Below are 14,777 nucleotides of genomic sequence, written 5' to 3'. Positions count from 1 at the left end.
TCTCTCTCTCTCTCTCTCTCTCTCTCTCTCTCTCTCTCTCTCTCTCTCTCTCTTTTAATATTGTTTGGGACCCAAGCCTAGGGAATTGTGCCACCCATTTTAAGTGGGGGTTCTTTCAACTTCAGTTAACCCTACCATGGGCTGGAAGCTAACCTAGACAGGATAATTCCCAACAGACATCTCAGAGGCTTAGCTCCTAGGTGATTCTGAAACTGTCTGTTTGATAACCAATAATTTTCAAGTAGATAAAACACCAGAGATGGTGACAATGTATGCTCAGATGAGATGAGAAGGTACAGAATCCTTTTAACTGGCATATAGCAGTTATATGTCCTTGTGAGGTATAGAGTAATAATTTGATGCATGTACACCTTATACAAAGGTCAGGGTAGCAGTGTTTCCGCTTTCCTAAATGTTTACTGTTTTTCTATATTGGACCTTTCTTCTCTTCCTATGAAATGTATAATAAATTATGAACTAGAGTCATCCTACTGACAGTGCATGATTTCTAATGAGAAAGAGCACAGAGATGGTACTCAAGTCTCTTGCTTCAATACTTCTTAAACTGAGACAAAAACCTGCAAGAAATCAGGGTAGTTACCTGACGGAGAGGTCAGAAGAGGGAAAAAAAAAGCCACCGGGCTTATGTTTGCTCCATGCAATGTTTTCTTCTTATACAAAAGGCAACAGTGGCAACTTGTGTGGCCAGCCACTTACCCCTTTTGACCAATCTGGGTGACCCGGAGTTCTTCTCCATATTTGTTCTTGATCCATTTAATGCCTTGCAATTGAGGGTCGACCATGAGCGGCCAGCGCTCACAGTTGATGAGGATGGTGGCGTTCTCCATGGACATTCGGTCAGCAGGGAGGCCCTCGTTCTGCCAGGTGGCCACATCAGCAGCATCAGTTAGCATCCTCAGGGGGTCCAGGGCTGGGGTGGTTGGGATGGGAACCTGATGAAGAGGTAACACTCTAAATTGAAAACTCTATCTCTGTGGGGGAGAATCCACAGTATCTCACTACATAACATAACCTCTTTAAAAGCAAGACCAACATCCTCCTGATGTGGGCTTTCTTGGCAGTGTGACTGTTGCTGAATGCACGCTGAAGGATGAACAATAGAAATTTACCCTGTGACCAATTCTTTGTTCTTTAGTATATTCATCTAAGTCATATTCCTTTATATGCTATTTATGTCTTTAAAAGAATTATTTATTGCATGTGCATGTATGTATATGTATGTTGGTGGGTGTGCACATTATATGGCATATGTGTCAATGTCAGGATATATTTTGAGGGAATTGGTTCTCTCCCCCTACTATATGGGTATCTACGATCTGTCTCAGGTAGTTAGAAACTGAGCTATCTTGCAAGCCTGATTATTCATATCTTAATCTATAATGTCCATAACCATGTGAACACTCACTTCTCTGTCATTTTCTCTGCTTCTCAAGTCAGTTTTCTGGTGACAGTACTAGCTTACACAGACCACTCTCTCTCCTCAGCTATTTTACCAGCTTCTAAAGGGCTAGGGAAGCTCCCTTTTTCCTAACCTAATCTTCCCTCCTCAAGGCTGCTCATAACCCGCCCCCCACCCCCACCCCCAAAGCAAGCATACCTTGAGCACACATACCCTCAGCCCTGAGAACTCTACGCATATCACTCTACGTACTCTCAGGGCTGAAGAATCCTTTCAGTTTTTCTATTTTGGCCTCTCTCAGCTCACCTAATTCTTCTATAAACAATCTTTTCCATTGACTTATGTACTTTTAAAAGGAGGTAAAATTTACACAATGTAAAATGAACCATTGTAAGGTGTACAGTTTGGTGGAGGATAGCACAGTCACAGGGATATGCAGCTTTCAGCTCGGTCCATTACTCTCAGGGTATTTTCATGGCCCCAAAGGATGACTCAGGCTCATTAAACAATTCCTCCCTGCATCTCTCTACTGCAAGCTCCTGGCAATTACTAATATGCTTTCTGTCTCTACAGATTTTCTTACTTTGGATATTTAATAAAAATGGAATCATACAAGATGTGACCTTTTGTGTCTGACCACTTTCATTTAGAATAATGGTATTAAGGTTTAAACTTAACACCACTTAAACTCCTTGATTCAACTGTCTTTGCAGTTTGTTTTGCCTAGTTACCTCAGGGAAGCTATTTAAACCATCTCCTTTTCCTACAGGCATGTTCAAGTGGCAGCCCTTTGGCCACATGATATCCAGGACAGCTTTGAATGTGTTCTCCCAAAAGTCATCAACTTACTTAAAACACGATGACATTTACGTGACTTTTTATTTTCAACTCAATCACACAAACCTAGAGTGTGAAATTTATAGGTGAGAACATCATGCTACAATATCAAAGATTAAATGACTTTAAATGAAGGAAACAGATGGCCCATGATATAGCATCAAGTGCCTTCTCTCTGGTGGTTGAGTATGCTTGGCCCAGGGGGCACTATTTGAAAGTGTGGCCTTCTAGGAGTAGGTGTGCCACTGTGGCATGGGCTTTAAAACCTTGGAAGCTAGTCTTCTCCTAGCAGCCTTCAGATGAAGATGTAGAACTCTCAGCTCCTCCTGTACCATACTGCCATGTTCCCACCTTGATGATAATGAACGGAACCTCTCAACCTGTAAGCCAGCCCCAATTCAATGTTGTCCTTTATAAGAGTCGCTGTGATCTTGACGTCTCTTCAGAGCAATGAAACCCTAACTAAGATGCACTCTCTCTTTTCCTCCTCCTTCCTTCCAGCATCTTTACTATGCTGTTCATGCTGACCTTGAACTCACATTCCTCTCATCTCAGCCTCCTAACTGTTGTAATTACATATATGTCACATATATATGACACTCTACCAAGCTTAAGACACATTTCTGATCTCAGCATAAGAGTACCATGAGGCTGACTTCCTTGGAGAAGCTTCATGTAGCTAGGCAGAGGCAGGAGGATTGTTATTTTGAGGTAAGCCTGAGCTGTGTGGTGAAAACAAAACCAAACCAAACCAGAAATGTGTTTTGCCATATTTTTATTGTAATCTTATGAATAAGACATTGTTCTGGGATTCATAGATGTTGTCAGACTGCTATACGTGATTTGAATGTGTTCCCTAAAACTTAGGTGTTAAAAATTTAATCCCCAGTGAGCAGGTCATTGTGGCTCTGCCCTGTAAATGGCTCCCATTTGTATCATGGGAGTGAGTTAGTTCCTGTGATCATGGGTCACAGATGTGAGGTTGGTCCCATCTATCTCCCTGGCTCTCACTCTCTTTCTCTTCTACCTTTTGGCATGGGATGTCAACATACTGAGGTCATCAGTAGACTTGCCAGACTGCAGTATCATGAACCAAGTAAATATCAGTTCTTTATTGATTACCTGCTCTCCAGCACTCTGTTATAGCACCCCAAACCAGGTTAAGACACTGCCAAAGGAGCCTGTGGCACAAAACACAAGTCTCAAACAAACCCAACCCCTCTATGCTGCTAAGAGCCATTCATTTTCTCTGATTGACAGTTCTTCCTCCATGAGTTCATGATGAACGAAATCACAGCTCAACTAGTGCTGTTGCCTCAAAGAATTAACATAACTAGTGCCCCTGGTTACTGCTGAACTAGGATCTGTGCTATTCCCAGGACTGTAACCGTTTGAAACCACTTCATCAACATTATCAAGTGGGCAGAATTTTATGAGCCGATCTGGGAAAACTTAGCCATCACTATACAAATTGCAGTTTGCACTCTAGGAGTATAATTATGAGTGGAGTTTGGGATATGCCTCAGGGTACAGTGTGAATATGTTCACTTTCTTTGCCGAGGAAGTCTGTGGACCTAACTACCTCCATTGGATCATGAATGTAGTCATCCTGACCTGGGATTTCTTTTGCATTTTATTGACATGGTATGTAGGACACTTTAAATTTTTGGTTAGTGTTTGGGAACTGATTAGTCTGAGCAGTAAGAATATGCCAAGGGCATGTTGCATGTATGTCCCATGCCTGAAGCTCAGGTTGGAGTGACAGTGCATATCTAAGTACAGGAAGATTTGGGTTATTATGGTCATATGATCTCAGTAGCACACACAAGATAATTCAGGCCATGAAAGTACACATGTACTTTCATTTGGCTCAGAATCTCCTTTAATAGGCAGCCAGAACCCTGCCTCTCCCATTTCATTACTTTGAGACACAGAGGGAGGGTCTGGGAATGATTACCCAGAGAGGGCAGGCTGCATGGCCCATGGAAGAGCACTTGAGCATTGGTGGACAAACTTGCTTTCACTGCTGTGTTTCTGAACCATAGGTACAAACCAAAGGTATGGTTTGGAATCCAACTACAATGGGCCATGAAGATGATGTTCACATGATGCTCTGTCATCTAAGCTCTGTCACATGATGTCCTCTGGAGCACAGAGGTATTTTGGTGTCTCCCAGGTTTCACCACTTTGAGGCAAGCCAGTAGGCAGGGTCTACCAAAGAACCAGAGCGTAGAGGACCAGATCATGGAGTTGCCATGAAAGTCTCATTAAGACCCATGATTCTAGCTTGACTAAAGGACAGAGGACCACAATGCCTGACAGTGAAGAGAATATGAGTGTATATGTCCCATGTCTGATGCTCAGGTTGGAGTGGCAGTGCATACACAAGTATAAGAAGGCTTGGGTGACTATGGTCATATGATCTCAGTGACATACACAGGACAAATTCAGGCTTTACATACTTTCAGTTGGCTCAGATAGGGTTTCCAGGTCCCATCCATGAGGCTCTTTCGGTACTTTTTGGTGAAGAAGCCCAAGTAGGAAATGAAAGCTGTAGTAAGCAGAATGTCGCCACATAATGTCCTTTCCTGCTGTCTGAAGTTCTGCACAGCCTCTGCCCACCTTATGTTTTCAGAAGCAAGTCCTCCAACCTACCATTTAAAAGGCAGAAAGGAGAGAGAAGCATCAGATGGAGCTCACAGAGCCATGTATTTAGTCAAGGGGGTTACATGCCATGTGCCCATGGGAGGAAGTCTCAGTAAATCATTGTGTGCCCTTTTCCATCCTTCAGCCCTTCCAATCAGCCATGTTCTAGCTGCTGGAACCACGTGGCTCCAGGACAGGAGCTCCTACTCTGTGTTGTGCATCGCATGGGCTGTGGAATGATAACAGGTTCTGAATGCAGGTTGCAGCGTTCTGCTCATTCTACATGTGGAGATAGCTATATCAACTCCATGGGATATTGTGAAACATGTTCATGTATGTTCCCACTCAACATAGTGCCTAGTCTGTAAAACATGTTCAGAAATTAGCCTTTACTTCTTTTTCCTCCCTAAATGCTGGATATAAGAAAATAAAACCAAGTCCAGGTACCTTAAATAATTTCCCAGTGGATAGGAAGATGGGTGTGAATCAAGGGAGTGAGAGAAGGTATATACACATAATGTGTACAAAATACCAGGGATTGTAGAGCACATCTCAACTGGCCTGGCTCATATTTGGGAGACATCTCTCTTCTTGGGAGGTGAATGTCATATATTGTTAGGGCTGGCAGAGGCAGAAGGGACTTGCCAACACAACAAAGCCCTGTCACATTAAACTAGAACAGTGAAGTCCAAGTTTCTCTACAGAATCTCTCTTGGTAGAGCCAGAAGTGGCTTTGGTGCCTGTACATCCATACACCCAGGTCCACAACCTTCCATGGAAATCCATAGGGAGGAGTCCCCAGTGATGGAGAAAGCAGTACTGAGTATTGAGTAACCAGATCTGGCTGATTTCTTTCATGTCTGAGGAGAGCCTTCTCCAAACCAAAACAGTTGATAAAATTGATCACCTAATGGCTGTATAGCAGCTTGTCCCATCTGTAACTGGGGAGATGCATTGTTCTGCCTATTCTTGCATCTAAGCTGAAAATATGGTTTGAGACTGTTTAGGTCTATGTACATAACCTGCTATCCTACTATGTGCTTAGCCTGTTTAACACTAACTTGCCTTTATGAGAACAATATAATTAACCTTACTGTGCTTTGCTCTTCCTATGGAATCAGCTTTTACAACCTGAGCTAACAAAAACTTTAATCTTAAATTTGTACTCCCATGCCTCTGACTCATAGTAAAGTATGTGTGTGTGTATGTTGTGGTAATTATTTGCTGAAAGCAGCCAACAAATTGAAAACAACCTTAAAACAAATATCCCATAAATATTGGGAACAACGTGTGGATATTGGTTGATACATCTGTGAGGCTTTGAGAGCTATTCTGGGTCAGTCATGGTCAGTAATGTAACCTCTTTCTGGTAAAATTCTGTTAAAGACTTCTGTTGAAAAATATCCTTCATCCCTTTCCCATACCATTGATTTCTGTTCTGTTCAATAGTCAAGGAGCAATATCCTTTGTTAAGGACAGACAATGTGTATAGATCTGATAAATACAACAGACAGGCCATAGACCAGAACGTTGAGACAGGGAAGAGATAGGGAGAGACGTTAGAAATCCCATTTATCTCATTCTTGGTCTAAACTACTCTAAGAGGAACCTTCCTATCTCTTATTTCTATTCTCTATGTTTTAATGCAACACCAGCACACACAGCAATTGGAAAACATGTGGTCTAACATCTTCACTAAACCATGTCTCAGTCGAGTGGTGGCTACTACACATGGCTTCTCAAAGGAAATATGGCTGCAGCTGGAATAAGCGAGGGTAGGACTTGGCTATATTTCCCTACTTTGGTGAAGGTGGTGCTGCAAAGACTCAAAGCTAAAGAGAAATCGCTCTCAGTAGAAGCTGATCTCCAGTCTCCTATGCTGGGTGTGCTAGAAATGCAAGCCATGAGGAATTTTAAAAGGCCACAGATTCTTTGACCTCTTATCAAAAGTTAAGTATGGTGGCTCTCATCTGTAATCTCAAGACTCAGGAAGCCAAGGCAGGAGGATTGTCTAGACTACAAGGTGTGAGCCCATTTCAAAACAAAACAAAACAAAACAAAACAAAACAAAACAAAACAAAACAAAACAAAACAAAACAAAACAAAACAAAACAGACACATGACAGAAGTAATAGTTGTCTATCTCCACATAGCTTACTATGGGTTGTGGGCATGGGAATACATAATTTAAGATTAAAGCTTTGCATTAGCTTATATTGTAAATCTGATTACACAATAAAGGCAAAGCATGGGAAGGTTGGTTACATTGTTCTCATAAAGGCATGTTAGAGTTAAATAGACTGAGCACATAGTAGGACAGCAGGTCGTCTATTTCAAAAGTAATAGTGGTCTATTTAGAGACCCTTGAATTTGTAACTATTTTGATGGACTAAGGCAGAATTGATTGGCACTGTGCTGGAGTTTGCTTCCAGGTTTTATGAGAATGATATCCATCTCTTGAAACACTGGCCTGTAGAGTCCTGTGATAGCATACACTTCAGTAGAGTCATCAGCGATGTTCCATCCTATCTGATGACTCTACTAGAGAGATTTCATGAACAAACACACAGAAAGAGAGGAAGGGAGGGAGAGGGGGAGAGGGAGAGAGGGAAGGGGAGAGGGAGAGAGAGAGGGAGAGAGAGAGGGAGAGGGAGAGGGAGAGGGAGAGATCCTTTTGAGTCTACCTGACTAACTTTACTTGTTAGGGTACCTATCAGGTGAAGGAAGTTATTCTGAACTCTCTGACCCAGCTCAGCCCCAGGCCTGAGTAACACTGAATTCCCCAGGCATGGAGATAACACTGAAAGCTAAAGTCTACCCAAATCCCTGCCCCCACAAAATTCTGAACTATTGTAGAATGGTTACTGTGGTATTTTGTTTTCAAAAACAGTTCCTATGAAACAAGAAGGGAAGTCTTCATCTTATAAACATAGTATGGATTGTAACCCTCTAACACTGGGCAAAAAACTCAGGACACATGCAACATCACTTAACCCCTTTCGTATCTTCCTCTGGTCCTCCCCACACCAGTATTAGCTCTCTCCTATCCCAACCAAGGACAGCATATATACACTTGCCCCTTGGATAATTTTTGGAGGGGAGAAATTTGTTATATAGTAACAGATGCCCTAAAAGAAACACCTTTGTTCTAACAGTTAGACTTGTTTTCTCAGGAAGACCAGGGCCTGCTCCTCTCTCCCATATTTCTCTTTGTGTACACACAGGTATGCATGAATATGGTCATGTTTCGATATACTAAGGTCAGTCATTCCTTTCTGCTTCTTAGTCCCTAATCTTGCACATGGATATGAACTTTAGAATTGACCCACAATATGATAGCTCTTCTGGCCCATGTGTATCCGAGAAGCATGGCCACACCTGTACCAGCTGTCTTGTAGATCCAGAATAAACTTCGGTCTAACTACCTCCTTATGAAATCAGCTTTGAACAGAGAAGACTGAATTCCCACTCTTCTCAGGTCATAGTCCTGGCACGTCTGCACATTTTAATATACTCTCCCTCCCACAGGCAAGTCAAAGCTGCACTGCGCTGAGCTCATCTCTTCACACCTCTGAGGCACTTGACAAGCACCGCTAATGTGATTAGGGCTCACACTCACCAGACGGTTTGCAAGGGAAATGGTGCCTGCGGTCACTTCAGCTTCTTGCTGACACTTGAGTTTCTCTGCTGTTGCTTTCTCAAACTTGGTGGTGAGCTTTGCCAGGTTTTCATTAAGGTGCTATTGAGGAAGGGACACAGAGTTGGTCAGTAATTCCAAGCTATCTTTAGTGCTTCTGAGATAAACCTTTATGGGAAGAGGATTTAGAATGAAATGCTAGGTAGGGGAAGGCAAAGAGGCTAAGGATATTGAGGAAGGGGGAAGAGAGGAAACCCAGTGAGAGTGATTGCAGGGCGTGCCTAGAGACAACCTCAGCTTCTTCCTGAGGGGGAGCATGAGATGGAAGCTCTGACTTGTGTATAGGCAATGAGGTGAGACGGGTATGCAGCAGAGGAAGGGGATGTGAGTCCCACCTTTTCTTGTGATGGGGGGAGGAGGATTTCAGTGAGTTAACAAAGCACAGCTGTTGCTGTTGGAGGCAAAAGCACATCAAAGCTGGAGAAACTAGAATTGATTGCAGACCCCAGGTTGGCTTGGGAGAGCCACTGACTGGATATGCCAGACTGGGATGAGGCTGGGCTGGCTGCCTTCTGCTGAAACTATTACTTATCCCTCATCAATTTTACCCCATCATCAGAAAGGGCAGGATGTTTTTAGGAAAGTCATAGCTTCAAATCCCTCCCCCTCAAATTTATCAAGAACTAAGTCACCTTAATGTCACCTTTAGAGTGTACATTCACATAGGTGGACACACAGGGATGCACAGTAGATACTTCTGTACACATCCTGTCTGTGCAGTAACTCAAGTCCAGGCTGCATTGTGGGCTCTTGCTAAGGCGTAAGACCTATAGATGGTTTCTGAGTTTATACAACAGAACACTTTGAAAAGCAGCAGGCAAGGCATAGGATTAACAGACTGAGCACACCCATCATCTCCCCTTCTTCCCAAGCTATCACTACAGTGACTAGGAAGCAACTATATCAGGCATAAGCTCTGTGCACTCAGTGAATCAATGGGCATTATTCAGGAGTGAGATGGTCTAGTAGGATGATGGAAGACCATGCCAATGGAGGGGTGGGATGGATGGAGAAGGGCAGAAGAGGCTGTGGCTCCCACAGGCCACCAGGAGTGGTATCTATCTGTACAGCCTTCCAGCAATTGGAGACTTTGGAAGAGTGACAGGGTGGGTAGCAAACAGGAGCCTATTAACACCCCAAGGAGTATCTCTGCCCATATGTAGAATTCAGTATCACCATGAAGGAGAGCCTCTAGTAGTTAGGGTGCATCCAGCATAGCTCATCTGATTTTATAAATGAATCCTATCACTTAGAGTTGCCTTTATCTGCAGAGATAATACCAGCCTTTAAAAAAGGTTTTCTTTAAATTGTTGACATCTGACTTAGGTACAGTATATTGTTAACATGTTATTTCTACCCCATTATCCTCTCCTATCTTCCTGTTCCTGCTAGCCCTTCTTTCCTTCTAACCCCCCCTCCAGCTTTCATGTCTCTGTAAGTTTTCCACAGGTGACTACAGCTGCTGTGTGTTCATTACTGCCTTGGCCATGACATTGTCTTAGTATCTTCCAAGATACAACAGACAGAAGATGTAAGCAAAAGCCTAGATTAAACTAAACAATGGTGGGAGGAGAAGAGGGGACTCTCAATAGCAGCAAGACCAGCACCAAAGGCCTCGTGACCAGTTTTCAACCAGGTCCAAGGTGGGTCAGCTATAATATGAGAACCAAATTTTATTAAACAGAGACAGAACAAAACTGCTACGGGGAGTGAACATCATTTTACTGTAAATGTATACAAACAATAGTGATTCGAGTGTGGGTAATAAAGATGATCTTAGGAACTATGCAAAGAGTCAGAAATCTCCCAGAAAGCCTGAGAGCAAACAGTGAAAAAGATGAGGGAAATTAGGGGACAAAGTTAGGAGGTTCAACATCTAATCTACTTGTATCACAGAAGAGAAGATTTCAAGGAAAATGGAAGAGAGATTGCCAAAGAAGAAAATAATAATATTTCAGAGCTGAAGACAGTAGTCCTCCCATGTCAACATGAATAATATAAAAGAATGGGATATTAGAAACAGGTGACAGAAAAAAGATAGAGCTGTGTTTGAGGAGGAAGGGTTTAAGTGGAGATGGAAGTTGGGAGGTGGATAGGGAAGACAAGAAGGTTGGGTAGGGCTTATCTCAAACTAAAGAGGTACAAAAAAGCAGTATGGAAATCTACTATGTTCCAAGCTTATTAAATCTATAGTTAAAAGAGTTTGAAAGGAGATACCCTGTATTGGGTAGATAATGCTCATCTTAGAAACAATTGGTGAAAAGTGAAAATCTAAGTGCCAAGGCATGGGATGCCTCCTAAAAGCCAAAACAATGCAGGCTATTGCCATTCCTCTTGATTGTACCCCAGAGCTAGATGGTAACACTCTATTGCTGAAGATGCCATAAATTTTAGTTTAGGATAAAGAGCATCAAGCTAGGACTGGCCTGGAAGCTTCCCTGTTGGCTAGCTTTCATAGTCCTGGAAGGTTTCGAGCAGGCTGCTGGGAGGGAACAGCCATTAATATCCTTCCTTATTCAGCTGTGAACTCTTCAAACTACAACCTGCCAAACAAAATGTGGCCACTGGTGCAATAATTCGAGGGGCTGGGGGAGGCGTAACTAATTGCTTTCTGATTGGATTGGAGGCTTACTCCACAGGAGGGAACTCATACCTAGAACTGTAAACCTGGCCAAAATTCCATGACCTGACGAGGCTATAGTTGTTGGGTCGGGGAGCCTACTGCTGTTATTTTGCTAAATGGATATATTGTTGAACTATCTTCTAAATATTTATACCTATGGATTATGTTGCTGTCAGCCTTGGTCAGAGAAGCTTCTTTTTGTAGTGAGTGATAATCAGCACAGAGATTCTTAACTGGTCAAAGCATTGAAAGTTAACCTAAAAAAAGATATTGATAGGACTTCTGGGACTCAGGGAACATTGCAGAAGTGGTGTGTGTGTGTGTGTGTGTGTGTGTGCATGCATGTGCATGTGTTGATGTAGGAGAACATAAAAGCTAGAAGGTAGGCAATTGTGCTATGAAATACTGTCTTCTGGACATGATATAGTTCAACCCAAACTCACAGTAGTTGTGGTTATTGCACAAGACCTGTCTAAGACTGAGCCTGTCATCATTTCACAATGGATAAGAGAGGAGCTGATGAGGCTCCACCCTTCTCTGAGGGTCTATTGACAGTTAATGGTTCCTGGGGGAGGGGGTGCTATTTTCTTCAATGATGTAGCCACTGCGGATAAGTAAATAACCCTATCTATGCTCATGCAATCAACCCTAGTTAAACTCAATCACACACACACACACACACACACACACACACACACACACACACACAGATGTATGTACACACATACACGCACGAACACACAGAAGCAGGAGCAGGGAGTAGGAGTTGCAGTGGGAAAGGGTAAGTTCAGAGATGTCAATAAGGCATTGTGAAAATGACCAAAATTCACCACATACATATATGAAATTGTCAATACATAATAAAGATTGAAAGCTAAATACATCAGTGTGGAACATCAGGCACTACAAGAAATAAGGTGAAAGGGTTTCTGGAAAGGTGAGCAGGATGCTGGCAGTTCAGCAGACTAGAATAGAAATTGTTCAGCACTTCAAGGAAGAGAAATGTGCAATTCAGATTTTGATACTCTACAAAGTCCTTATTTCTTGTTAGTAAAATAAAGACATTTCCAGACTGTAACTGTTCTAAAAATTAACTTCTCATTTAACACTGCACTTTGGTGAGAAAGTGACTTGAGGTTGGGCTACAGCAAGAATAAAATGATAAGCCAAGAAAGGAGGTAGTCTGGGGTTCAGACACTATTGAATCCAGCCTAAGAGATGAAACAGTGGTCCTTATTTATCCTCCACACTGACTGGAGCTCTGAACTAGGGACAAAGGAGAAAGATATTGGAGATAATGACCTGATGAGGTTGGTGGATGGAGAATGGATGAATACTGGAGGCTACACAAAAGGAAACAGTGTATGAAAACCAGTAAATGAAGATAGAAACTGCATGGAGGGAAAGAACCTATAAAAAAAAAAAGTTAGGACCTAGAGAAAGGTCTCAGTGGTTAAGAGCACTTGCAGCTAATGTAGTGGACCCAGGCTTCATGTCCTACATGGTGACTTATAGCCAGCATTAGCTCCAATTACAGGGGATTCGACACCTTCTCCTGGTCCCTAAGGACTTAGGGTACACGCATAGTGCACATATACACATATAGGCAAGCACACATAATACATAAAATAAAAATATTTTTAAAAAAGAAAATGTGCCAAACATTGGACAGAGCTTGGGGACTTTTATGGAAGAGTTGGGGAAGAATTAATTGAGGGCCCCGAAGGGGATAGGAACTCAATAGGAAGTCCAACAGCCAACTAACCTGGATACTTAGGGGCTCTCAGAGACTGAGCTACCAACCAAAGAGCATCATACATGGGCCAGACCTAGGTCTCTGCACACATCTAGCAGATGTGCAGTTCAGTCTTCATGTGGGTCCTGAACAACTTCAGGGGTAGCTGTGAGATCCAGGCCCAAGGAGATAGTTCAGCTACTACGTAGCAGGCTCTGAGATGGCTTCAACTGGTCTAAGCAGAGCAAAGAATTAAAAGAGAACTGCTGCTTCTAATGAAGACCTTTTACTACTGTTTGATATTTCCCAATGAAAATTTCCAACTTGCTCTTATTACATCACGCTTTATGAACTGTAATGCCAGTATATGCCTATTGTAGAAAAATAAAAATACAGATGCTCAAACAAAAACCACCCCAAACCTACCACTCAGACCAATGCTGTTAACAAAGCAAGTGAGTGTGTGTGTGTGTGTGTGTGTGTGTGTGTTTGTGTGTGTGTCTGAACTCAAATTACAGGTTACAGTTAAAGTTATAGCTGGAGCTATAGAAGACTGTGAGATGAGATGCTTGATATGGGACCTGGGAAACTTAACTTTAGCAAGTGCTCTTAACCAATGAGCCATCTCTCCAGTTCCACAACTTGCTTCTGTGTGTGTGTGTGTGTGTGTGTGTGTGTGTGTGCAAGTGTAAATGTATGACTGTTCATGTGTGAGTGGCGAAGGCTACGAGCATCTCAGCAGCACCTGGAGAGAGATCTTTTTAGCCCAGCTGGGATGGGTGCTGGCTCTTTATCTGTGATGCAGTCGCAAGTGCTCAGTCATGTTCTTGGGATGTTAACAGGCCCACGTATAAGCATGGAAAGGAGAAGAGGTGGTTAAAAACAGCAAATGTTTTGGCAGAAAAGGAACACTTGCTATGGTAGCCAAGTGTTCTTTTCAGAGTCTTCTTGCATTCCCAGGTTGAGTGGGCCCATCATGTGAATTTGGCTACTGGAAAGGTATAAACATTTCTAAAACATCCCCTCTGTACCAAATGTTCCTTTAGTTAAAATAACTTGAGTAACAAGTCTTTAAAAATTCAGTTCTTTACACTTTTCTGGGAGAGACTAACAATATGAAAATTATTAGAAAGTTTTTCCTCCCAAAAAAAACCTGTAATGGGGATGCTAAGGCTTTTGTGCTTGTAGAGGACTGATTATGATCCCACTTGTTTGAAATAAATGACCCATGAACCCCTGGGTTTCTAAAGCAGGTATTTAGAGGAGATTAATTTCTTCACCCAAGTTATTACTGTTATTAAGATGCTATGGATTGAGTGCACAGCCTAAAATACATTGCTGTTGAGCTACATCCCGGTCTTAAGGATTTGTATTACTCAGAGAGACTGGCTGCAGTGATCTCCCATGTTCAGATGTTCAGTAGACCATCAATGAACCCATGAAACACCTCAACATCTGAATTCTCAGTCTGTATGGCCTGCATTATCATTACCACACATTTGCAGTAGGAATCTTATTTGCTTGGAATGCATGTGGAGGAACAGGAGATCCTGAACATTGTTTGGTTTGCACTTGATTGTGGCAGTAACTGAACTCATGTATGTGACTGCATGTGCACGTGACTGACAGCACAGGAAACAGGTGTATGGGCAGGGGGAGAGTAGTGACAGTGATGATCATGGTCCCTAAGGCCCTTCTTGCTGTTCGCTTTGTCACAGGCTGCCTCTGGCTCATGCTCCACGCTTGGTTGCCTTCTGTTCTCAGGACAATCCCACAAGGTAGGTACTATTATTCTGTCTAGTCTCCTTCTGGGAGCTGA

At 42.6% G+C, this 14,777-nt stretch overlaps 1 protein-coding gene across 1 annotated transcript in view; it reads right to left on the bottom strand.

Moving 5' to 3' along the window:
* The window catches only part of Dnah9 (dynein axonemal heavy chain 9), a 315,810-nt gene that overhangs the window by 66,085 nt on the left and 234,948 nt on the right, over nucleotides 1-14,777 (bottom strand). The window contains exons 51-53 of the mRNA XM_028783166.1: nucleotides 8,523-8,642; nucleotides 4,720-4,908; nucleotides 718-953 (exon numbers count right to left, since the gene is read on the bottom strand). Coding sequence (XP_028638999.1) covers nucleotides 718-953; nucleotides 4,720-4,908; nucleotides 8,523-8,642 — 545 coding nt within the window. The remainder of the gene's footprint in view (nucleotides 1-717; nucleotides 954-4,719; nucleotides 4,909-8,522; nucleotides 8,643-14,777) is intronic.

This window comes from Grammomys surdaster, unplaced genomic scaffold, assembly GCF_004785775.1.
Source record: "Grammomys surdaster isolate TR1022 unplaced genomic scaffold, NIH_TR_1.0 1019, whole genome shotgun sequence".
Classification (NCBI taxonomy): domain Eukaryota; kingdom Metazoa; phylum Chordata; class Mammalia; order Rodentia; family Muridae; genus Grammomys; species Grammomys surdaster.
Note: the sequence above shows the minus strand (reverse complement) of the source record. Positions and strands in the feature narration are given on the sequence as shown.